We start from the raw sequence: 26536 nt of genomic DNA on the forward strand, positions 1-26536 counted from the left end.
ATGAAGGCTCTGTGCTTTGGCAAAACTACCACAGAAGTGACATGGTGCCCTTCTTGGTGCATCCTATCAGATGGCAGGTGATGTCAATATGTCCCTGAGTTTTCAGCTTGCCTGCCCTACAGATTTCAGTCTTTTCAGCCCCCATCATTTCATAAGAATTCCTTAACACAGATAATGTGTGTGTGCATACACATATATGAATATGAAAACAGAATGAGTAGGATATTAAATACATATCCTATTGGTTCTATTTTGCTGGAGAGTCCTGCTACAACACCCATTAGAAGCTTACCTGTAAAAAGTATTATTGTGATCTTTTAACAGTGATTTTCTATTTCCTTCATTCCTTCTATATTTACTAACTGAAATTCTACTGTTGGAAGAGCTGTTCCTTCTATACTTATTTACATATACAAATATTTATTTGTGTCAGTATGGGCTCATGAATATTTACTTATTGTATAGTTTACAACCCAATACTATCTATATTTATTTTGTTGTTTAGGTTGTCCTAACTTTAGCTATTGAGAGCTTCTTCAGGTTAGGTCCTATGTCCTTCTGACACGCACTCATCATTTCTCTGAGCACTTCTGTACTTCCTGTCACTATACGACGTTCCAGGTACAATTTGTATTTTTCTGGCCCCAGCCTTGGAAACAACTTTTTCTCTGAAGAAACCAAGATCTATCCAGAAACCAAGATCTAGGGGCCACATATACTCTTTGTGAATGAGGTGTTCTCAGTGAACCAGAAATATACATATATATATACTAACACATTTAGATGCACATGGCTGTATTAATTTCTCTATTGTTCATCTGTGTGTGGAAGAGGGTGTGGGGATGCAATTGTGAGTTCATACTGAGAGCTCCACGGGAAGGTTTTAAACAGGTAGGTGGCCGGATGTCTCTATGTGATAAAAGAAATCACTCTAGAGAAGCTGGGAGGATGGATTGGAGGAGAAAGTTCTTCTAATATTCCACATAAAAAGTAACCAGCAAATTATTTCATCTAGAGTAAACAAGGGGTACTTCCCCCTTTCTCTACCCTTTCTTTTTTTTTTTATTATTTATTTATGATAGTCACAGAGAGAGAGAGAGAGAGAGAGAGAGAGAGGCAGAGACACAGGCAGAGGGAGAAGCAGGCTCTATGCACTGGGAGCCCGATGTGGGATTCAATCCCGGGTCTCCAGGATTGCGCCCTGGGCCAAAGGCAGGCGCCAAACCGCTGCGCCACCCAGGGATCCCCTCTCTACCCTTTCAAATCAACAAATCCAATCTGCTGAACTCATACTTCTCGGCACTGTTCCATCTGTAGGGCTCTGCCCAGAGTTATGAGGAGTCCCTGTCCCATGGGAGTTTTTAACTAGATGAATGCTTGAAAAACTACTTAGCAGAGTCATTTTATTTAGCCATTTTATTTAGGAGCTTAGCAGAGTAATAAACAGGAAGACAGCTCACAAGAGTATGGTCATTGAGGGCTGGAGTAGCTAGACAGGAAGAAGAGCTAGGTTTTGTGGAGTGGGAAAAGTTTGGATAACTAGAATGAGAGCTGGAACATTCTGGGCAAATAAAACAAGCTATGTGAAAAGAAAGTACTATGGAATAGGCCATACATAAAGGAATGGGATTGTAGCAAAGGATAAGGGCAGTTTAGACTCTGAATACAGAATATCAGGTAAAGGAGCCAGCAATGAGAAGTCACTGAACGGAATGGAACACTGTGGTTCGATGTGCATTTTAGAAAGCTCCCTGAGGCTACTGAGGGAAGATGGATGGAAAGGGATGGGGTCAGGTAGTGCAGGGAACAGTAATAATAAATGGATTGGAGAGGAAGGAATATATGTGGGAGCTGGGTGTGAAGCAAAGGTATCAATTAAAGAAGTCACCTGAACCTTCTTCTGGAGTCCGAAGGAGATTTTTGGCTGGAAAGCAGTTGTTCAGGTAAGGCTTCCCGTTATCCAGCTTGTATATTCCTGAAGAGGTCATCTCCCTGAGAGTCAAGAAAGGAAAGTGAGGAAGTAGAAGCACTGAGAAGGGGCACCATAGTTCTCTCAACCAATGTGGCTTGTGAGCTCACCAGGAGCATCATATCCTATCTCTGAGGCCCAGGAGTCTCCTGTTTCAGAAATGGGCTGGCTCTTTGAATGAAGAGGGAGACCAAGGGCCTTGGGTTTTTTGGTTCAAATCAATCCTAACTCATTGGAACACTATACAGAACACCTTTGGATTCAGACAAACCTAGTTTGAATTCTGTCTTTCCTCACTCTATGGGTATGCTCCTCTACCCCTCTGAGCCTGTTTCCTCATCTGTAAATTGGAAGTAGTAACACCTACCTTAATAGACAGATGAGAGGATCAAGTTAGAATGGTAGTGCTCAGTACATACTAAGTGCTCGCTAGAAATGTTCTTTGTTTTAACAGACTTCAGGGAAGAGGGGGCTCACGTTTTAGGCAAGATGTCATGAAAATTAATATCTGAACTGCATAAATAGGATTTGAGAGATGAACTGAGTTTGCTAATAAAGAATAAGCTTTCCAAACAAAAAGGGCCATAGGACTAAGGGCATGGTAGTGGGCACATTTGCTGCAGTAAAGAAACAACTCAATCCAGGAAGGAGAAGGATGTATATTTGGGAGTTTGGGATAATAAGGCTACACAGAAAGGATGGTGCCTGCTCTTGAAGGCTTTTAGCACCAGGCCTAGGAGCTCAGGCTTCCCCTTGTAGATAACTGAGAGCCATGGACGTTATCTGAGTTGGGGAAAGCCATGACCCAACCTGTGCTCTAGAGAGAGAGATCTGACAAAAATAATGCTAGATTGAATCAGATTCCATCAACTGGTCACTTAGTCAAGACAATTCTAGCTCAGAAAAACTGTTTTTTTTTTAAGATTTTATTTATTTATTCATGAGAGACACAGAGAAAGGCAGAGGCAGAGGGAGAAGCAGGCTCCCTGCAGGGAGCCCAATGTAGGACTTGATCCTAGGATTCTTGGACCATGCCCCAAGCCAAAGGCCTACGCTCAACCACTGAGCCACCCAGGCGTCCCCAGAAAAACTATTGTAATGTTACTTTTCTGTGTCTCTCACTGTTTCTCCTAAATATTTTACTCTCCCACCTAGAATATTCCAACAGTCTTCTGATTGGATTCCCACTGAGCAAACTTGAGCCTGCTCTTGAAGGCCCCTGGAGTTCCATGTCCTAACCTTTCTAGCTCCAGTCAACCCCACTCAACAGGCTCAGAGAATCATTTTCTATTCTCCAAACACATTCAGTCTTTCCTGCCTTTGTTTCTTAGGACTAGAATAGCCTTTTCCATCTCACCTGGTTACTTTAATGCTTTAAGATTCGTTCAGGGGTGCCTGGATGGCTCAGTTGGTTAAGCATCCAACTCTTGATTTTGGCTCGGGTCACGATCTCAGGTTTGTGAGACTGAGCTCCGCATTGGGCATGGAGTCGGCTTAAGATTCTCTCTGTCTCCCTCTGTTCCCTCCCTACCCTCTCCCTCTAAAAAAAAAAAAAAAAAGAAAGAAAGAAAAAAGATGGTTTAAATGCTACTTCTGTTAGATATAAATCTCTAATGCAAGATCTAAATTTCTTAAATCTTGAGCTCTTAGAGATTTGAGATTTTTCTTTAAAGAGATGCAGCCAAAAAAACAAAAAAACAAAAAAACAAAAACAGAGAGAGAGAGAGAGAGAGAGAGAGAGAGAGAGAGAGATCCAGCCAGGGGGCACCTGGGTGGCTCAGTGGATTAGGTGAGAGCTTTTGGCTCAGGTCATGATCCTGGGATCCTGGGATCAAGCCTAAGTCAGGCTCCTTGCTCAGCAGGTAGTCTGCTTGTGCCTCTCCCTCTGCTTGCCCTCCCTCGTGCTGTCTTGTTCTGCTCTCTCTCTCTCTCTCAAATAAATAAATAAAATCTTAAAAAAAATAATAAAGAGATCCAGGCATTCCCAGGTATGCAGACAACTTTCAGCAGAGTCAGAGACTTACCCTGTAAGTACCTGGCTAGGATAATGTGGCTCCTGAAATGAGGGTCTGGAATGAGATTCAGTAAAAGGAAGGAGTAGAGTGGAGAGATAGGATCAGATGTCCTGAGAAAATGTTTTCTGGAAGTGATAAATATGTAGAGTGGTGCAGTAGGAAAGGCAACAATTTTGTTGGAGATAGGAGGCTTAAATTTGAGTCTAGTTTCTGCCACCAAGCTGAGTGACTAGGCAATCCCTTTATCTCTTCATGCCTCAAATTTCTCACATGTAAAATGAAGATAAAAACCTGTGCCTTGGAGAATTACTATAAGAAGTAAATGAGGTAATAAATTTTTAAAAAGCTTCTTTCTAGACATGGTCCAGATGCTACCCTTTCCACAATGTCTTCACTAAACCTTCTAGAGGGAAATTAGCTACTTTGGCTAAATGCTGGATTTTTTTTTCTAGCTCTTTCATGGCTGGAGCCCTTTCTACCTCAAAAGATTACTAGCGATCATGAAGGGGTTCCTTCAGTGGTCTGTGAACCTCCAAATCTGGAAACATATCCAATCCACCATCTCTCTTTCACCTCTGGGATGCTTATAGGAAATACCCAATAAACATGTGTGAGCCAAATGAAGGATAATATGTATTCCCAGGGCCCAAAGGTTTTTATACATATTTCTGATCTCCCTAACTAAATTCTAAATTCCTTTAAAGGAAAAAGAGCACCTATGACACTCACTTCTTTATTCCCAGTACCTAACACAGCACCTAGCACATAATAGATCCCACAATTATCTGTGGAATAAATGAGTGATGTTGGTATCTCCTCTGGTTCAACACAGGGCACTATGAATTTTCTGACCTTTTACCATCCCAAAAAGGGTTGGATGCCCTGTGTGTTCCCACAGTACTCTATACCTCTCCTAGTATAATGCTTATCCCTTTATTATAATTGTTTGTTCCCCTTAATCAACTTCTCACCTGCTGTGGGTCCCCTGATATCTTACTCACCTATTTAATTCCAGAGGCTACCATTGAACCTAGAATTCACTAAAAATGTGTTGGGAAGATGAATGGATAGATTGATGGGGAAAGATTGATAATCATTCAGTCAATCTGTCTTTCAGGAAATCTCTCTTGTGATTAACCATATCTATCTGCTACATAGGTGAATGGATGAATGAGTAAATAGCTGGCTGGGGAATGTTAGAGATGATGACTTTTGGGAGAAGACTCCAGCGACTTACAGTATATAAGGACCTTGATTCTGATCTATATAGTACTTACTTGATCTTCAACTTTGGGAAAGACCCCTTGACTTCCTTTTTTTTTTGTTTCTTCACCTGTAAAATAGATATTACACTCCTTCTTAGCCTGCCATTCAGAGCTCTTGAACTTTCTCATTAGTTACATCCTACTCATGTAGGCTCCAAAATGCGTCTCAGCTGGGCTCCAAAATATGTCTCAGCTGGGGCCTTAAAAAAAACCCACAAAACTAAAGATCCCAGAAATAGACTGAGACAGAAACATGGACAGGAAGGTGGAACAAGAGAGTAATTTTGTGATGATGAAGTGAGGCTACAGTGCTTACATAAGATGTGCAAATCACAAATCAGGAAGGAAGGATCTTTTAATACAATTAATACAAAATAAATCTATGTACGATAAAAACAGCAAAGACAGAGTTGAAAGATAAGACACAATTTGGGAAAAGATATTCTCTATACATAAATAAAGGATGACTTAGACTCAGACCTGTGGAGGGCATAGAGACCCAGACACAACTAATTCATTGGGAAATTCCAAGTCCCAATAAAGAATAGCAGGTGAGAAGGTGTGGATTTACAACAAATGGGCTAGGAAAGGCACATAATCCCCATGTTACCTGGTCTAGAAAGTAACCCTAAGGAAAGTATGAACTTTATCTGGATGGTAGGAAAAAGAAAGTCCAAGTTCCAAACTTAAAGGCTGCCTGCCTAGTTATTTTCAGCTACCTCGGGTCTCTATCTCAAACTTGAAGCAGCTAATCTCAGTGTTAATTGTAACGCCTCCTCTCTTTCTCTCTCTCTCTCTCTCTCGCTCTCTCTCTCTCTTTCTCACACACGCACACACAAACACACACACAGTAATGATGCTCGTTTACATCCATGTGCTGCTCCATTCCTTTGGTCTATGACACTTCTGCCCCTCTTCTTCGCCTAGCTCATACAGACAGCTTTCCTGGATCTCCCCCTCCTCAGGTTGACCCTTCTCTGTGCTACTACCTCAGTCCATCTCTTAATTGGAACACTCCACCATGCTGTAGTTACCTGTCTGTTCCCCACTTCTCACACTTCCAATTCCAGGCTGTGAGCCTCTCAAAGGCCAGGCCTAGGTCCTACCTATATCTTTATCCCCAGCACTTCATACAGGGTCTTGCCCATTGAAGAGGTTCAATGAGTGTTTACTGAACTAAACTGAACCATAAACTCAATGCCATGGAGTTCTTCATTCTGTCTGCAAAGAAGGAAAAAAATAAGGATCAGGAAAGGTTTCACAGAGCAAGTGACATTAGAGCTGGGTCATGAAAAATGAGAAGGTGTAAAAGATAAAAAGCAAAAAGATATAGGGGTACCTGGATTGCTTCACAGAGGTGAAGAAATCTCGTATATTATTATTTAGTGAAAATGATTATCACACAAATGTTAGCTTCATCAAGACAGGTATTTTGCCTATATTTTGCATATTATTCAAGAATACATCCCGTGACCAGAACAGTGACTGCTACATAGTAAGCACTCAGTATTTGTTCAATATTTTGACACTTAGGAGGGATTCACAGTGATTAAAAAAACAAATGAACAAGTGCTGCAATGTAAGAGATCATACTACAATCCCATTATGTGATAACTCTAGGTCACTAGAATAGATGTCCCAAGAGAGTAGTGAACAGATCTATCTTGCTCTTCCAGTATCCCTTAGTACACTTCAATAAATATTTATGGAAACAGGGTGCCTGGTGGCTCAGGTGGTTAAGCAGTGGACTCTTGATTTTAGCTCAGGTCGTGATCTCTGGGTGGTGAGATCCAGCCCCACTCTGGGTGTGGAGCCTGCTTAAGATTCTCTCTCTCAGGGAGGACTGGGGGGCTCAGAGGTTGAGTGTCTGCCTTTGGCTCAGGGCGTGATCCTAGGGGTCCAGGGATCAAGTTCCACATTGGGCTCCTGTGAGGAATCTGCCTCTCTCTGTGTCTCTCATGAATAAATAAAATCTTAAAAAAAAAAAATTCTCTCTCTCAGGGGCACCCGGGTAGCTCAGTTGGTTAAGCATCTGTCTGCCTTAGGTTCAGGTCATAATCTCAGGGTCCTGGGATAGAGCCCAGCCACTCCCTGCTCAGCAAGGGGCCTACTTCTCCCTCTCCCTCCTGCTTGTGCCTTCTCTCTCAGATAAATAAGATCTTAAAATAGAAAAAAAAATTTCTCTCTCCCTTTCCCTCTGCTCCTTTGCCCACCTCGCTCCCCAGTGCACTTCCCCTCTCAAAAAAAAAAAAAAAATTGTGGAAAAAATGAATTAATAAAAATCTAGAATACTGTTACATGCTAAAGCTATTAAAAGCAGAGTGGCAGGGCAGCCCGGGTGGCTCAGCGGTTTAGTGCTGCCTTCAGCCCAGGACCTGATCCTGGAGTCCCGGGATCGAGTCCCACGTCAGGCTCCCTGCATGGAGCCTGCTTCTCCCTCCTTCTGTCTCTCTCATGAATAAATAAAATACTTTAAAAAATAAATAAATAAAAAGCAGGTGGCAGAGGGAACATACCAAGGGGGGGGGGGAGGGTCGTTAAAACGCCCTGGCTTCTAACCAGGTTCTGATACATGCTATCCCGCGCTACCCCGCCTTGGGAAGCTTAATTTCCTCATCCGACCGGGCTGCTAAGGGACTACGAGAGGACGGCTATACAGCCCGGCCGACGGTGGACACTCAGCAAATGTGAGTTCTCTACAACACGAAAACATTACTAACACCTTAGATGACAGTCACCAGAGAGAATCACCAGTAAGTGCTGTAACAGGGCTGGAGCTCCCGCCGCCCCTTTGGAAACTCTTTTGCGGGGTGCAGAGACTCCTAATTCCTCACGCAAACTAAGCTTCCAGCCGCACCTGCCTCCGTCGTCGCTTCCGCCTCCGAGGCGTCCGCAGAGGCTGCGTCCCGGCGACGCGGGCAGCGCGCCTACGACCCTCCCGGGGATGTCCGAGCGGCTCCACGGTGGCGCCTACCACTACCTTTTCTATCCCTTGGTAACCGCGACGCGGCAGCAGGCGGCGTAGGCGGCAACCGGTGACTGAGCTTCGAACTACTCTAAGTCCCGGCAAGCCCCGCGGCCACTTCCGCTGGCCGCCTCGCGTCATCCGGCCCGGGACTACGGATCCCGACGGACTCCGGGCGGAGCGTCACGCCGTCGGCCTCAGCCAATCGGCTTCGGACAAGTAGGAGGGGAGGGAGACGCAGAGACAGACAAGATGGCGGCGGCGTCTGCACAGGGCGGGAGAACTGGTGGTGGCGGAGGCAGTAGTGGGCCCGGCGGTGGTCCTACCTGCGGGTCTGGCAGTGGCCGCAGCGGCTTGTTGGACAAGGTGAGGAGCCTGTTCTTGGGGACAGCCGAAACCTGGGGAGGCCCGGGAGGCGGCGAGCCCACCTTCCCATCCCCGCCCCCCTTTTCTTCCGTGGCTTCTCGGCGGGTAGTCCTCGTCTGGCCCACCTTCAGAACCCTACAGGCGCTTGTAGCCCGATGTCTCCATGCCTCCAACTCCAGCTCTCTCTTCATCAGGCCTTCTTTCCTTCTTGGAAGTGTGCCTGGTCCTTAACGCTAGCCACCACAGCTTCTTAGGTTGATTTCATTATTCCTACGTTTCAACGCAGACGACACTTTTCCTCGGAGGTGCTGTGGGACCACAGTTGTGCCCATTTCACTGACGGGGAAAACTGAAGCCTGAAGGAATGAACGCAGCTATTCGAAGTCAGTAGTCCCCAGACTCTCCACTACGACCACCACACTTGGGTGCTGCTACAGATTTCAAGTGCTCACTGGCCTTTTGCTTACTGAAGTTTGTAGGCGTTTTATTACGATACTCAAAATACTGAATTTACTGGAGTATTTACTTACCTTATTGGGCTGACTGGAAGCCTCTAAGATTTTTTTTCCCTCGTCGTCTTCACCCTCCCCCCCCTCCTTTTTACCCCTCTGCCTGCTACCAAGGGCAGTAAGTGACACGAATTCATGAGCTTGTTGCCTTCTCTGGGTTGGCTCTTTGCCTCTTCACCATCCGTTCTTTTTTTTTTTTTTTAACTGAGGTGCTATCAACAGGGCTTAAAGGAAAAGAAAAAACAGAAAAGTGTGCTCCTCGGTTGGCCCATCTTGCCCTTTGCAGAGCATCCTGGAAGAAACAGTTGCATGGAGATGTAGGTCCTAGTACTGGTTTTGCCTCTGATTTAGCTGTGTGACCTTGAAATACACTTGTTCTCCCTTTGTTGCCTCATTTGTAAAATGAGGGACTTAGCTTAAAGTTCCCTTAGTCCCTTCCAGTTCTCTCATTGTAGGAGTTTGAGGAGAAACGTTAAGCATGGGGCCTTTAATATAGTAAATAGGATTTTTTTTTGCTGTAATGGAAAGCAGCTTTCAGACATCCTTGTGCCTAACACATGGTAGATGCCTAAGAAAGAAATAGGTGAACATATAGAGGGGTTCAAATCCAGGTCTTTTTGCCTCTATTTTTGGGTGTCATTGGTTTTGAATCGCATGGTTCTCACTCTTTAACTACCTTAAAGAGAGGGAACATAACACGTTCTGAGGATTGGAATGGTAAATTGCTCCAAGACACGTGAGAGTATTGGGAATTGATGTTCATTTTCATACACAAATCCTGCCTTTCTGCTGATGAGCATCTCACAGCCTGTGCTCATCCTGTTCCATTCACTGTTCTTGCTGTTCCCTCCGTTTGGATCGTCACCAGCAAACATTAAGCATGGACATTTTTAAAAAAAATATTTTATTTATTCACGAGACACACACACACACACACACACAGAGAGAGAGAGAGGCAGAGACACAGGCAGAGGGAGAAGCAGGCTCCATGCAGGGAGCCTGACGTGGGACTCGATCCCTGATCTCCAGGATCATGCCCTGGGCTGAAGGCTGTGCTAAACCGCTTGAGCCACCCTGGCTGCCCAAGCATGGGCATTCTATCCTAAAGAGTATATGGCATCATTGTGTTATTGAAAGAACCTGGATTTGAGGACCATAAGATTTAGGCTTTGCTATTTTCAAACTCTGTGAAGACTGGCAGGTCAGTTAACCATACTAAGCTTACATTCTTATCTGAAAGAGCATGGTTTTTGGGGAGAATTAAATGAAATGATATACATGAATGATCGCTGTAACCTATAGTGTCTAATATACGTATGTAGTGGCAGAGGAAGAAAACCAAGAATCCCAACTGTGAGAAAGTACTCAGTTTAACTGATTATAAGACAATATTAAAAGTATTTGGTGTATTCAGATGTGTGCTTTTTACAGAAATTGAAATGAGAGAGAGAGTGATCACTGAGATCTAACTGATAAGGGGGTGAGTGCCCCGTGGGAAGACCTCATGTCTGAGGATGGAGCTGGGACCTTGTTTTGGGAGAGAAGGGCAGCATACTAGGTAAGAATGTCCTTGAGCAGATGGTGCCTGATATTTCAGGTAGTGAGTTGACTGGACTGTTCTCTAAGAGACTTGTAGTGACATGAAGATAGAATCGGATTGAAGAGAGCATGGATTGCTTGGAGTAATCCAAGCTGTTGAAAAATTTTGAGACTATATAAAGTGGTTTTCAGAAAATTAGATTTAGAAATTAAAAGCTTTCTAACAAGGCCTTATACCATACAAGTGTATAGGGCTTATTATAAAAAGAAAGACGTTTGAATTCTAGTATAGCTTGTTAAAAGCCACATGGCCTTGGATAGGTTACATTGTATTACTGAACTTAAATTTACTTATATAAATAATGTGGATTCCCATAATGTATTATGGGCTTGTAAATATTGAATTGTACAGTATTGGTTAAGTGTTCTTTGTGAACAGCTATAAAAAAAAAATGACCAGATGATGAGAACCCCAATTTGAGTATCAGCAATAGATAAAGGCTTCACAAAGGAGCATTTGACAGAATTAACCAAGCAGTGAGGGCCATAGAGGATAGAAAATATGATATGCTTAGCTGCTTTTTCTCGGAAAACTTCATTTCAGCTTTACATCGAGTTATCCTCCTCTGAATTCTCTAGCATTTATTGCACATGGGAATTAAACTGTCACTTAATATGACATACTGTCTTTTTTTTTCTACCAGTTTGTATTTGTCCAGTTTCCCATGAAAGATCCTTATAGTTCTCTGAGGAAAACAACACAGAATAAGTACTTGCAGCATTAAATTTAGCAGAGAAAAAACTCTCAGATCTGCCCCGTCAGTCTTCAGAAATTGCCTTAGAGAATGGTGCCTCTAATTGTCTGAAAACTGAAGGTACTGTGGAAGAGAAGATGGGGAAAATGTTATTTTCAGTGGAGCAGGATCTGAATGAATAGAGCAGCTTTTGCTCTGTGGGAGTGAGAGGCTGTTACCTTTAAATTTCTTAAATTTTATTTGTCTTGATTTTTTTTTTTTTTTGGAGGATTTTTATTCCCTGCACCTGTAGTTTCACTTGCCATGAAGAAATATAATAAAGAGAGATATAAGTGTGCTTCAACGTGCTTCAAGCTTTCCCTAAGCAGATGTGAATGTCTGCTCCTGTGAAACTGACTTGGGGAACAAAGCAATTCTAGTTTCCTGATCTTAAAAATAGGTATGCAAATGTAATCTTCCAGCCTCCATCACAGAATAACTTAGATCATTGCAGTAAGTTATTTTGCCCAAAATACATCAAAGTATTTTGTTCTGCATAGCAGGCTATAAAGAAAAATTACTTGCTTAATTATTTTTATTTTTTAAAGATATTTATTCATTCATTCATTCATTCATTCATTCATTCATGAGAGGCACACAGAGACAGAGAGAGGCAGAGACACAGGCAGAGGGAGAAGCAGGCTCCATGCAGGGAGCATGACGTGGGACTCGATCCTGAGTCTCCAGGATCATGCCCTGGGCTGAAGGCGGCACTAAACCGCTGCTGAGCCACAGGGGCTGCCCTGCTTAATTGTTTTAGCGATCAAATTGACATGTGGTATTAAACCATGCTTTCCAGAACTATATCCAGGTCCTTTTAACCTTGTACATGGATTTCTGTCTCCTGGCTGGATTTGTTTAGGCTATTAAAATTGTTTTGGCTATGAAAATGTGGTATTAAACTGTTTTTTAGAAGCTCTATTCAGACCCTTTTAACTTCATACCTATTTAAATTCATTTCTGTCTCCTAGTTCATGATTGTAATGCAGAGCTTTTGTATCTTAGTAGTTGAGAACACAGGCTCTGGAGCTAGCCTGTCTGGCTTTGAATCCTGGCTCTGCCATTTGGCAGATACGTATTCTTAGGCAAGTTAATAAATTTCTTTGTATCTTGATTTCCTCATCTGTAGAGTGGGAATAATAATATTTACCTTAAAAGGTGTGTGGCACTATGTCTAACACATAGTACTTAATAAAATATATATAGCTACTACGAACTAGCTAGTTATTGTGGACTTCAGCTTCCTCAGATACATATTTTTTTCCTAACATCGTATAAAGATACCAGACTCCATTGGGGCTTTAGTTAAAAATACAAATTATTGGACCTCATCCCAGACCTGAATCAGATTCTTGAGGTTGGGACCTGGACAGCCTCATGTTTTTACACATAGCTATTTGTTTCTTCCTCTACATTTTAACAGTTACTTCCAGGTTGAGAACTATTTTAGATTACTTTTTAAATCCCTTCTGGTTCTGATATATTAAAGGTTTTTTAGTTTGTTTTTGTTTGGTTTGTAACCGTTCTGCTTAATCAATTGTGGTTTCTCTAAAATCTAATGAAGAGATTTTGAAATTTGTCTGTTCCAGCATCCTCATTGTATAGACATGGACAGAGTTGAAGAGGGGGAGATGAAGCAACTTGCCCAAGATGAGACATTGAGTTAGTTAGACTTCCAGAACCTGGCACTTCCCAGTTCTTAATCCAGTGCTTTTATTGTACTTAGTACATTGACTCTCATACTGGAGCAGGCCTTGTGCTGGCTACTGCAGTAGTGAAAAGAGCATTTGTTTTGAGGTTGGAAGACCTAGGTTCAAGCCTTTTCTTTGTCCCCCATCAACCGTGTGTCCTTAGGTATTAAAAATTGTTTTGGCTATGAATCTCCTTTGGTCTCTTCAGTGGTAGCTTGTGTAAGATATTGTATGCCTAAACCCTAACCCACCTCTGACAAAGACGATGAATGGTTTTATAGCATTGCTGTAGTTGGTGTGTATGTGTGTGTGTTAAGGAACCAAGATACTGGCTTTTTAACATTGTTTTGCAAACTAAACTTTAATGACATCTCAAAACTCATTATTTTTTACTTCAAAATTTAAAAATCTTGTGTCAAAGGACACTATTAAGAAAGTAAAAAGATAGTCCATAGAATGAGAGAAAATATTTGCAAATATTTCTGATAAGTGTCTAGTATCTAGACTATATAGAGAATCTTAACCCAATAATAAAGAGACTAACTTAAAAAAAAATTTTTTTAAAGTAGAGTCTATACGCAGTGTGGAGCCCAATGTGGAAGCTTGAACTCATGACCCTGAGATTAAGACTTAAGCTGAGATCAAGAGTTGGACGCTTAACCAACTGAGCCACCCAGGTTCCCCAAGACAAACTATTTTTTTTTTTTTTTAAAGATTGTATTTATTTATACATGAGAGACAGAGAGGCACAGACACAGGCAGAGGGAGAAGTAGGCTCCATGCAGGGAGCCTGACGTGGAACTCAATCCCAGGTCTCTAGGATCACGCCCTGGGCTGATGGTGGTTCTAAACCGCTGAGCCACCCAGGCTGCCCACAAACTAATTTTTAAAAGAGTAAAGGATTTGAATGATATTTTTCCATATGAAGATATACAGATGACCAATAAACACATGAAAAGATGCTCAGCATCATTTGTCATTAGAAAAATGCCAATCAAAACCACAGTGAGATACTACTGAGATGCCTATAATAATAATTTTTAAAAGAAAAGAAAAATAACCATTGTTGAAGAGGATGTGGAGAAATTGGAACTCACCTATGTTTCTGTACCATAATGTAAAATGAATGCAGCCACCTTGAAAAACATTGTATTGGTTCCTCAGAAAGTTAAATATAGAATTACCATATGACTTAGCATATTTCACTCCTTGGTATACACACAAGAGAATTGAACATGTATGTCTATACATAAAAATTTGTACACAAATGATCATAGCAGCATTATTTACAGTAACCAAAAGGTAGAAGCAACAAGTGCCCAGAAAGTAGATTAGTGGTTACTGGAAGCAAGGGATAGGGAATGACTACTTATGGGGTTTATTTTAGGGTAATGAAAATATTCTAGAATTAATGGTGATGGTTATACAACATAAGTATAGTAAAAACCATTGCATTGTCCATTTTAAACAGTAAGTTTTATGGTATGAGAATTATATCTCAGTTTAAAAAACTCATTTCTTTTTGTCTTTACAATGTTTATGGAGTAACTTCTAAAGTTCCAAGTTATAATTTTTTAACCAGTCATTCACAATTACATAACACAGTCCTATCACAGATGTTAACAATCTCCATCTGCCCAGGTCCCTTTTTTTAGCTGTTGCTTGTACCATTTCTCTGCTCTGATCTCTGTTTTGTCAAATTTCAGTAATAGTTTTTTGTATTATTTGAACTTTGAATAGTAGTTGACTCACTGATAACTTCTTTCTTAAATGTGGTCTTTTTTTATAAGATTATATTTTTTCATGAGAGACACAGAGAAGAGGCAGAGACATAGGCAGAGGGAAAAGCAGGCTCCACGCAGGGAGCCCGGTGTGGGACTCGATCCCAGGAACACGCCGTGGGCCAAAGGCAGGCACTAAACCACCAAGCCACCAAGGGATCCCCTAAATGTGGCTTTTAGAAGATCAGTTGTTCCTAGTTTTCCTCCTTCATTAGCTTCTGTCTTTTGCACTGTTTTGTCTTCTTCCTGACCTGTAAATATTGGCAAGCCCCTCTCCTCTATCTACATTGATTCCAAGGAGATACCAGTGTCATGGCTTAAATACCATCTGTGAATTGATGACTTCCATATTTGAATTTTCAAACTGGACCTGTCCTTTGAGCCCCAGACTTTTATGTCCCTATTGCCTACTTGCCATGTCCACGTGAATATCTAATAGGTATACTAGACTTAAGTAGCCAGGACCAGTCTACTTACCTTGTTTCTCTGGTGTTGCCACTAATTTTCATGCTCATAATTAACACATGGTAATTTCTCTGTCAGGTGCCTCATTTACTACTACTTTTCCTTCTTTGCAGCCTGTATCCTTTTTCTAAATTGGGAGAGACCTTTCAAAGAGACCTAATACACGAGAAAGTGTATTAGTTTTTCTTAGAGCCATACTTAGCTCTTCCTAAATGAGAGCAGGATCCTATTGGCACTGCTCACCTCTGGTAGCCTTCATCTCTCTAGTGCAAATTGAATCTTTTGAGTTTTACTGCCCTTTATTAAGCGAAGGAACTTTATGAAGCAATTCATTGAGGTCTTTATCACTGCATAACTTCTATTTTCGCTTTTATTAAAATAAAAATAGAAGTGTTCATGCTGTTATTCCGTACTCAAGACAATTTTGTGTTATTGGACATGTCCTTATTGACCAAGGATTTTGTCCCCCCCCCCCTTTTTTTTTTTTGCCTTTAAGGCCAGAAGATGCATGGGGAACAGGAAAAGCCTGTAAACCCTCAATCAAGTCAGAAAATGCCTTCCTGCACTATATATATATATATATGCTCAAGACCTGGATCGTGTTTGATACCCTTCTGAAGTCCTTAGGAGGTAGAGTTCTTAATGCCATATCTGCAGTGAAATGTCTTTGTAGAACCTTTTATTATTCAAATTTGCAGCAAAATGAGCCTTTGTAATGTTCTGTCAAAGCCATCTAATGCTTATTTTCTATGAACTGGTTAGCCATCTAGATCTGGCAACAGGTATATGATGGTCCAATAGAGTTTTATCTCTTAAGTTGGTACTGACGGAGAAGTGATCTCCTTAAACTAGGACTTCCTCAGCTGTATTTTCAGTTAAATTGCAGTTGGTTTTAAAGGGAGGGAAATGGAAAATTCAGATATATTCTGTGGGTTTCGTTGGCATATTCAAGATTAAAATCTTTTTTTTTTTTTTTAATTTTTATTTATTTATGATAGTCACACAGAGAGAGAGAGAGAGAGAGGCAGAGGGAGAAGCAGGCTCCATGCACCGGGAGCCCGACGTGGGATTCGATCCCAGGTCTCCAGGATCGCGCCCTGGGCCAAAGGCAGGCGCCAAACCGCTGCGCCACCCAGGGATCCCTTTTTTTTTTTTTTAATTTTTATTTAAGATTAAAATCTTTTTAAGATTTCTTTATGTTATGTAACTATAACTTATTAGGTAAGAATCAGGATACTTCATGTAGCTGTCACTTCAGGGATTTGTGTCTTTTTCTTTTGTTTTCGGGGGTAACCAATAACTCCTTTCCTTATGCTTTTGGAAAGCAATGTGGAATAGTGAGAAAGAGAATGGCTTTTGAAATCATGAAAACTCAGTTGAGTCCTGGCTTTACCACTTCCTGGCTGTCACCTTATGCAAATTTCTTAAACCCTAAGTGTTATCTGTAAAAGGAAGATATTAGTCAGTTTGAGCTGCTTTATCAAAAATACCGTAGGTTGGGTAGCTTAAACAACTGAAATTTATTTCTCATGGTTCTGGAGGCTGGGAAGTCCAAGATCAGGGTGCCAGCATGGCTGGGTTCTGGTAATGGCCTTTCTACTGCTTGTGGACAGTCTTCTTTACTCACATGGTAGGAAGCAGAAAGAGTGGAAGCAAGCTCTCTTGTTTTTTTTTTAAGGGCACTGTTCTATCTCATGCAGGCTCTACCCTCATGACCTAATTTCTTCCCAAAGGCCAACCTCTTAATATTATCACATTGAAATTAGAATTTCAACATCTGAACTTTAGGGTAAATGTAAATATTTGTCCATAGCAGGTGGTAATTTTTCTTAATGGGGTTATCATAAGGATTAAAAGAGATGGTGTATATAAAATATTTAGTTCAATATGTAGGACACATGTACTCAGTAAGTAATACCTATGGTTATACCTCCCTTAAATTCTGTGGATAAGAACTGAGTGAGATTATTTTAGCCTTATATGCATCTGTTAAGTTTAAACTGAAAGTTGACATTTTAGAAATCTTTTCCTTCCCTTTTTTTCTTTATAAGAGTTTATACATCTTTTCAGTAAGTAGCTGTTGACACTATGTTATGTCCCTGATCTGAGGAACATAAAAATACATGTAGTTCCTGTTACTGAGGGAGATGTTATATAAATCCAGCTAACCATGATACAGTATATTAGTTTTACATAATAGCAACAATGGTAGGTAATTTTTAATAAGTACTTGTATACCAGGCATTTTGCTGTGTTTTATAATTACAGTAATTAAGCCTCATACTAACGTGTGAAATAGATATTTTTATCATCTTCATTTTACAATTGAGCAAAGACTGTAGTAAGATTAAATTATTTGCCCAAAATCATACATAAATTGGAAGAGTGAGAACAGTAGTCTGACTCCAAAGCTGTAGCTTTTAACCACTATAATTGTGCTACTTTGCATAAGGGCCATAAACAAAATCTGCCTTGGGGTTGAGTTCAGAGATTAATAAGGCAAGTTAAAAATAAGTTTCTATCACTGAAGAAGGGACAATTTTATGGTGAACCATGTATTTTGTAAGTTAGCCCTAAGTAATTTTGTTGCCTGTCACATACTGGCTGTGTGACACTTAATATCCCTGAACGCTAGTTTTCTAATCTGGAGGGCATTGGTTTCAAGACAGAGGATCTGCTTAGAGTCTAGCAGTGGTACTAGCAGTTTAACAGTGGATGAGAATTGACCTGTGTAAGGGACATCATCTTGAAATTTTAGATACACAACATAAAGAACTTTGTGTAACTTTGTCTAGAAGGGAAAAAGCATTGTATGAAGGATCAGGAATCAGAATGGCTTTAGGAATCCCATAAACTATTGAGACAATGGAATAAACTTTAAAATTTTTGAAGAGAACTTATTTCTCTTAAGTGTGAAGGTAGAATAAAAAGACATTTTCAGATGTGTAGTCTCAAAATTTATTTCCCATCTGCATTCTTCAAGGAAGCCACTGGAGGATATGTTCACCAGATCAAGGGAATAGTAAACCACGAAAGGAGAAACATGGTTATCAAAAGGAGAAACATGGTTATCTAAGAAAAGGAAGTCCAGCCCATGAGGAGGTTAAGGGAAATAGTAAATGGTAAAAGGAGATTCTAAGGTGATAGCTATACAGCAGCCCTGGAAAGCAGTCCACCCAGATCAAAGCAGGTCAGGAGGCTCCAAGACCCAACTTCTCTAAAAAGATGAAATTCACAGAATGCAGAATACTTTTGCACATATTGAGAAGAGACTTAAACAATTGAGAGAATTCGAAACTACATAGGTGATAAATAATTGATTTAAAACAATAACCAAAATGACAGTAGCTCCAAGGAAAACAAAAAGCTATCAGGAAAGAAAAAGTAATCCTGGTGTACTATATAACTCATCTGTGAATAGCATTTATAGTCATAACGTACAGTTCAAATAATGATCTAGCCAAAAGTTAAGCTCTTATATAAGACCAAATCACTAGTACTCTGCTATGACTGTATTAAAAAGATGGTGGTGGAAAAGCTGGAAAAATTAATATTTGTGTTGCAAGGGATGAAATGGCTCAATTTCCTCTTTCATGGTGAAAAGTCAATAGATTTAATGCCACAAACTGAAAAATTTAAAAATAATATAAACATGTTTTATAGAGATGAATATATTTTAAAAATCAAAAGGAGTGTCTCTGCAGAATGATATTGACAGTAGCAATGGTCTTAAAGTCAGTACCAGTGATTGTTGCTTGGGCCCAGTATATATGTATCTGTGATATGCAGGAGGGAATGTGGGAAAGAGAAACTGAGGAAGTTCTGCTAGGAACTTCTAGCAGAAGTTACCCCATCTGCTAGATCTTAATTGGCAGTATTGCTGGTATCAGCAATCCCGAGACTCCTTTTTCAGTGATTTATTAGAAGAAATCACAGGATTCGGTAAATAGTTGTATTCGACTCAGTGTGTAGTTGTACTTTACTTCAGCAAAGGGAAAAGGTGTATAGAATGGAAGTCTGGAGGAAACCAAATGCAAGATTCCAAGAGTCTTCTCCCAGTAGAGTCCAGAAGCTATGCTTAATTCAACTCTGGCAACAGTGATCTGGCAGTGACAGTACCTGTGGAGTGTTGTCTGCCGAGGAAGCTCATTAGAAACCCAATGCCCAGGTTTTTTTTTTTTTTTTTTTACTGGGGGTTGATTAAGTATGCGGCCTCTGTCTAGCCTGTGCCAAAATTCCAGACTCCTAGAAAGGAAACTGATGTTTAGCATAAACTATATTATTTACACAGTTTAAGCGCAGCGAGCCACTCATCACTTCGGGAAAGTTTTATATCACTGTAAGCGACTGTTTACCAGACAACTTTCCAATACCAGCCTTTCTAGCAGGCCTTTCTAAGGATATCAGTCTCAGGCCTATATTACCTCTTTTCTGCACTGAGCCTTTTTTCATAATTTATCCTGTGAGGTCCCACATGAAAGAAACCAACTTTGCTTTGCCTTTTTATTACAAAAGGAAAGCAAGCAATTTGCATTTATAGTTGAGGAAGGTAAGAGTGAGAGAAAAGTTTCTAAAATGCCCTGAATAGCATTAGAGAGAAAATGAATGAGTAGCATACATTTTAGTTGAGCAGTTTTGGGAACGACAAAATAAACCAGAAAAATAGGTACCTAATGGCCACCCTCCTTCCCTTTTTTAGATGTCTCTGTACTACAACAGAGATACTATCTTCTCTGAAATAAAGGTTTTTTCATGCACCCAAAATAGATTATACTCCCATCTCTTCAGAAATCATATTATAGGGACACCTGGGTGGCTCAGTTGTTGAGCATCTGCCTTTGGCTCAGGGCATAATCCCAGGGTCCTGGGATTGAGTTCCACATCGGGATCACTGCAGGAAGCCTGCTTCTCCTTCTGCCTGTCTCTGCCTCTCTGTGTCTCTCATGAATAAATAAAATCTTTTTTTAAAGAAATCATATTATAAACTTTCTTTGTGATTCAGTAGAAACGTTCCTGTGCCACTTACTGAATATTACTTGTAGGTACCAGGCTGAGGAAGTGGAGCTAGGGCCATTTCAGCACATCCTGTAATCATTGCTTCTATGTTTTATCCCCTGAAATTGCCGAGGAATTACCCTCTGAACTGTAAAGGCAAGTTTCTTTTCTGCGATGCCCAGCAGGTAATAATGTGAAGCTGAGTGTCTATGAGAATATGATTTTTCTTTTTTGGAATGACTCCAAAATTTTTTAATGACTTTGTTTCACAAATAATTTGAATTGTGAATTCTGGCTGTACAAGTTTCTTTTGCTTGCTGTTATCAAAATGGAATTTACTTAACTAAGTGTAAGTGAGCTATTTAGCTATAAAACCTATTAATTTCTCCTTGGTTCATCTGTATTTTTAAAATTAGGTGCCAAGTTTGATTTGTAGACTGGCAGGCTGCGAGAATTAATATTATAGCATGATTTTCTTATTATAGCTGCCATGAGTAATTTTCTCCAAGAAAATTCTTGCTTTTATGAGACACAAAAGGGAAAAAACTTTGACTTTTTAATCACTTGAAGTATGACTGTTGTAGTTCTTTTTTTTTTCACTCAACAAACTTCACAGAACAGTTTTTCTTTTTTGCATAATAGTATATAGTATCACAATTTTTAAAAAACAAGTTTGATTAATTCTATTTCTACATTTCTTTAATATCTTTTCAATTACTTTTTAGATATTTATTCTGTCTCCTTATTTCTTGTATGCAGTATCTCTCATATTGTGCTCAATCAGAAAGATAAATATGAAGTTCTCTTCTCTTTCAGTAAAATCTATTCTAAAGCCAAGCAGATTTTGGATTGCCTGCTGGTTTGTAATTTTTATGAAATATGGTATTTGTTCACTATCAAGTGAACAAAAAAATTAAGAATTGAGCCTTATGGTCTATAAAAGACAGGTTTATCAAATTATTTGTTAACACCCTGTTCCACTTAAGCTATGTTCATATAATCATTTGCATTTGAAAACATTTTTTACTATATAAAATGTTCACATGTTTACAAAGTTTAAAGGCATTCTTTTTAATCAAAATTTGAAGTGCTTTGAAAAAAATATTTTAAAAGGCATACATTGAGAAGTCAGTCCCATCCATGTCCCTTGACCTTCTCAAGATATCTCGGTGCACCAGTTTGTTTAACCAGTCCCCTATAGTTGAGTACTTGACTTACTTTTCCTATTAAAAACACTGCTGTGGGATGCCTGGGTGGCTCAGTCAGTTAAGTGTCTACCTTTGGCTTAGGTCATGATCCTAGCGTCCTGGGATCCAGCCCCATATTGGGCTCCTTCCTCTGTGGGGAGCCTGCTTCTCCCTCTGCCTGCCACTCCCCCTGCTTGTGCGCGCGTGCTCTCTCTCTGACAAATAAAATCTTTAAAAAAAAAAAAAACTGCTGTAGTGAGGAACTTTGAATATTATTTCATGTGTATGAAGATACAGAAAAATTCCCAAAAGTGGAATCCAGGGTGCTAAATTGTCTTAGTATGTGTTGTACCATTTTGAATTATTACCAACAGTGTGTGATACAATCATTTGATTCTAACTAGTACGGTATTGGGGAACCTTTCTAAAACCTCTGTAGATGAGAGAAATTGAAGTGGAGTTTGTCCAAAGTCATATAACTACCTGATAATGGGACTTGATTTTTAATTCAAAATGTTGTTTCCAACAGACTACACTAGATTTGCTGTTTTCCTACAGTTAAGACATGCTGGTAATATATAAACATTGTTAGCTGACAAAGATGTATTAAAAGAGACTTTTCTCATTTTGTTAGTGTCTGCAGGTTCATAGATGTAAATTGTCTAAATTTTGTGGTCATAGAATGCAAGGATGAACAAATTGAGTTCTTCCTTGTTCCCACATTTGGGTAAAATGAGGATGGGGTATGTGAGTTCACACTGTAGTCTCTGTAGCCCAGGTAAGTGTTCTGGTTTGGGTCTGGTAGACAAAGCTTTCCAGCATGGAGACTGGCAACACCATTGAGTACCACCTGACTCTAGAGACCTAGTCTCCTTCAACTTCATTTTTTTAAGTATTTGTCTTTTAGCTGTCCAACATCAGAGGACAAAGAGTAAATGTACATATACTTGAAGATGCTCTTGTTAAGTAAAAATTCAACCAGGTAACCTTTAAAGATTGAATTGGCTTTAATAAGAGATTCATGAATTGGGCAGCATCCCATCTAGCAAGTAGAAGGAGGTTCCAAAAGGCTACAGAAACAGATTTTGAAAGCTAGAGAGGGAGTAGAGATATATAAAAAAAAAAAGAGAGAGCGAAGCCATTGTTTTAGACAAGGTTGCCCTAAGAGGACTGGTAGGAGCCTATTAGTAAATTTGCTAGTGCTGACCAGGATATTCCTCTGTTGATTGATTAAAGGATATGTTTCATGGGGGTTGAAACTGCAGTTAGGTTAGGTACTAGATCTTAGTTTACTGACTCGAGGTCTTAACCTAAGTGACACCATTTTGGGCCTGTGAGGGGGTGGGTGGTGGTTTTTTTAAACACTCTTACGGAAGTAGTTCATTTTACCCTCAGTAAGATGCTATGCTTCTTGATGCACAACTGTTCTGTTTTACAGTGGAAAATTGATGATAAGCCTGTAAAAATTGACAAATGGGATGGATCAGCTGTGAAGAATTCTTTGGATGATTCTGCCAAAAAGGTATTTTCTTGAGGTGGGAGTCTGTTAGCATATATAGAGCTTACAGCACATCTGCAGGATCTTTTTCTTCTGTAACTTGGAATGACCATAGTTGTTAGTTTTAGGAATTGAGCCATAAAGCAGTTTGGAAATTCTTACAGTAAATGTGGGGAACATGTGTTAAAAATGTTAGCTACCTCAGGCTTCTGTCAAATTCTCTAATTTTTTAATCCAGAAAGATGGTGATCTGTTGTTTTTGAGGTTAGTTAGCCTAGAGCCAAGAGGGTTGAGGGAATATTGGACATCATTCGTGATTAGTCATCTCTGTTGAAAAAGGGAAGAGGGGCACCTGGATGGCTTACTTGGTTGTGTCTGACTTCTTTGGCTCAGGTCATGATCTCAGGGTTGTGAGATCGAGCCTCGTGTTGGGCTCTGCACTGGGCCTGGAGCCTGCTTAAGATTCTCTCTCTCTCTCTGCCCCTCTCCCCCTTTCCTCTTTAAAAGCAGAAAGGGGGAGACTTTTAGCGTCATCCCAGGGAAAAAGTTGAGGATTAAAAAAATGTATGAGCAATTGATGAACTTTTTCTCTGGGACCATTGTGAACAACTTGAGTCTACTTGGACTGATAAAATCCTGATTGGAGAGAGCTATTGGTATTTATATGATTCTTAACATAACTGTTATCATGGAAATTAAGAATAAAAGCAGTTACTAGGAAGGAAGCAATCCTGTAAGCTTGATTCCTTGTTCTTTTTACTAGGTACTTCTGGAAAAGTACAAGTATGTGGAGAATTTTGGTCTGATTGACGGTCGCCTCACCATCTGTACCATCTCCTGTTTCTTTGCCATAGTGGCATTGATTTGGGATTATATGCATCCCTTTCCAGAATCTAAGCCTGTTTTGGCTTTGTGTGTCATATCATATCCTTTATTTATGCTCAGGTTTGTTTTCTAGTGACTATTAAAATCTCTACTGATAATCTTCCCTGCTCCCTACAAAAAACAAACTTTGATTCTGAGGCCTGCTAATGTTAGAATTTAATATTATGAGCTATGGGCATCTATAACCTTAATTAATGATTACCACTGATATTTGAGATTTAATGTGTTTATTTTATCTTTAATTCTATTTAGTTATTAATGTAGCGGTCATTATAATCTGAGTGTGAGTGCCTAATAGCAAAACACACCTTATTGCAAGACCCAGTTCTTATTTCTAGCCTACACATTCCCGTTAGACGTGGTCTGCTTCAAGACACTTATTCCAGGATATTGGGGAAGGATCAGATTTTGGAGGTTCAGTTTTCCTTGAAGCTGAAGGGCTGGATTGGTAGGTACTGAGCATGAGATAGAGATGTGGCTTGTATAACATGGAATTAAATCCTATTTTGGAGCTTGAGAACCTGGATTTGAAACCAAGCTTTGTGATCAACCAAATTTTGTGATCTTGTGGAAGATTATTGGAAGATTATTCACTTATTGGAAACTGAATGCTGCTCAGTTACAAATATGGGCAATACACAATCAAAATTAAAAAAATTAAGTGAGACATTTTATAGTATGTTTGTTATGTAATCTACTCTCAGATTGTTTCCTTTCCCCTCTCCTTCTATGGTAGAATCATGTTTGTTACCTATCCAGCTTAATTATTTCTCAAAACGCTAAATACAAAGAAATCCTATACTATTACTATAATTATAAAAATTCTGTTTGTAGGGATCCCTGGGTGGCGCAGCGGTTTGGCGCCTGCCTTTGGCCCAGGGCACGATCCTGGAGACCCAGGATCGAATCCCACATCGGGCTCCCGGTGCATGGAGCCTGCTTCTCCCTCTGCCTGTGTCTCTGCCTCTCTCTCTCTCTCTCTGTGACTATCATAAATAAATAAAAATTTAAAAAAAAAAAAAAATTCTGTTTGTAGTAACAGTTTTCTTGTGGTTCTCACCACCTCCTCCCTAAGTCAGTTTGGACATACTGCACTTTTCTTTGTAACTTAAAAAGATATATTGGATGTCTTTTCATGAAGGAATATATAGGATACCTTATTTTCAATAGCCACATAGTATTTTTGAGTGTCTGCTCTGTGCCAGGACTGTACTAATTTAAAACAAATCATTTTGATAGGCAGTTTACTTTTCTTAACAATGGTGTCACTACCTGAAATATTTCTTTTAAACTTTTTTTTTTTTTTTTAAGATTCTATTTATTTATTAATGAGAGAGACACAGAGAGAGAGAGACGCAGAGAGAGAAGCATGCTCCATGGAGGGAGCCAGACACGGGAGTCTATCCCAGGTCTCCAAGATCAGGCCCTGGGCCGAAGGTGGCGCTAGACCGCTGAGCTACCCAGGCCACCCACTACCTGAAATATTTCTAAAAGATGTGCTTTGGGGATTTTTCTTTTAGCAAGTCATTTAATAAAGCAGGCCCTGATTTAAAATGGTATTATCCAAATTGATCCCAAATCATAGTCCCAGAATTGGCACCTTGGCTCCTTTCAGTATGAATTGTCCCAGTATGAATTTTTTCACCATTAAGGCAGTTCCAAAGAATATGCCATAGGTTCTGGAGGCAGTTCCCAAAGGAGTTCCAAACAGGTTTAAACAATGAGGGCAACATTATTACAAATATATAGCCTTCCAAGAGAATTACCATGATGGAATTTCATTTGTTCCATTTGTTTTGCTTTAAAACCAAACATGATCTTGCTTTTTTCATTTAAAATCATGAAATTTTACGTATAATGGTAATGACTTCTCTGTGCTAGACACTAAATGTATATATAAATGTAAGGATAAAAAATAAAATAGCTAAATTTTCGGTGTTTTTTGTACCAAGATGAAACTGTCTTCTTTAGGACTATCATTATGAAAGTTTTCATAGCCCTTGCTTGTCAGTTTGTGTTATTTCATGTGTTTTCTCCTTAACTTTATCTGAACCTATTTTGTTATGATGGGGATCCTGACCATTTATACCTCATATAAGGAGAAGAGCATCTTTCTTGTGGCCCACAGGAAAGATCCTACAGGAATGGATCCTGATGATATTTGGCAGCTGTCCTCTAGTCTCAAAAGGTATGACTCTACTCATAAATCCGTAAATCCTGATGTTGGATTTTCTCTGGGAGTCCAGTTATTTTCAGCAACAGACTATTTTATGGTGTGCTTACTCCATGCAGATCATAGTGCCAGTCATGTAATATGAAGTAAGGGGTATGAACGGTCTAGGAGGTTTCTCCTAGCATTGTACTTCTGGGATTGTATTAGCATAGAAGTGTTCTGAGGATAAACTGTGGGAGAAAGAACTTTGATGGAAGGATGATGAAGAATGCCTATCCCTGTGGCCAATAAATAGAGCCAATTAGAGTACAGAGTTGTGAAGGCCAAAGGTGTAAAGTGAGTTATGATTGAAGAACCCCATTAATCTTCTATGTTTTCTGTGATCTTGACTACAGTCTGTAATTAGGAAATTTTGCAGCAGTGCACTCGGCAACTCAAG

At 39.9% G+C, this 26536-nt stretch overlaps 2 protein-coding genes across 7 annotated transcripts in view; one reads left to right on the forward strand and one right to left on the reverse strand.

Moving 5' to 3' along the window:
• XRRA1 (X-ray radiation resistance associated 1) overlaps positions 1–8309 on the reverse strand; it is an 85097-nt gene extending 76788 nt beyond the window's left edge. For 5 of the 6 annotated variants that reach the window (XM_041729727.1, XM_041729725.1, XM_041729726.1 and 2 more), the window contains exons 1-3: positions 8107–8309; positions 5262–5317; positions 1889–1992 (exon numbers count right to left, since the gene is read on the reverse strand). In XM_041729727.1, coding sequence (XP_041585661.1) covers positions 1889–1988 — 100 coding nt within the window. In that variant the 5' untranslated portion in view covers positions 1989–1992; positions 5262–5317; positions 8107–8309. The remainder of the gene's footprint in view (positions 1–1888; positions 1993–5261; positions 5318–8106) is intronic. The other variant, XM_041729723.1, reaches the window with a different exon arrangement.
• Positions 8310–8439: 130 nt separating this feature from the next.
• The window catches only part of SPCS2 (signal peptidase complex subunit 2), a 32488-nt gene continuing 14391 nt past the window's right edge, over positions 8440–26536 (forward strand). Inside the window, exons 1-4 of the mRNA XM_041730208.1 lie at positions 8440–8580; positions 22980–23063; positions 23803–23963; positions 25978–26112. Coding sequence (XP_041586142.1) covers positions 8467–8580; positions 22980–23063; positions 23803–23963; positions 25978–26112 — 494 coding nt within the window. The 5' untranslated portion in view covers positions 8440–8466. The remainder of the gene's footprint in view (positions 8581–22979; positions 23064–23802; positions 23964–25977; positions 26113–26536) is intronic.

This window comes from Vulpes lagopus, chromosome 15, assembly GCF_018345385.1.
Source record: "Vulpes lagopus strain Blue_001 chromosome 15, ASM1834538v1, whole genome shotgun sequence".
In the NCBI taxonomy this organism is placed as follows: domain Eukaryota; kingdom Metazoa; phylum Chordata; class Mammalia; order Carnivora; family Canidae; genus Vulpes; species Vulpes lagopus.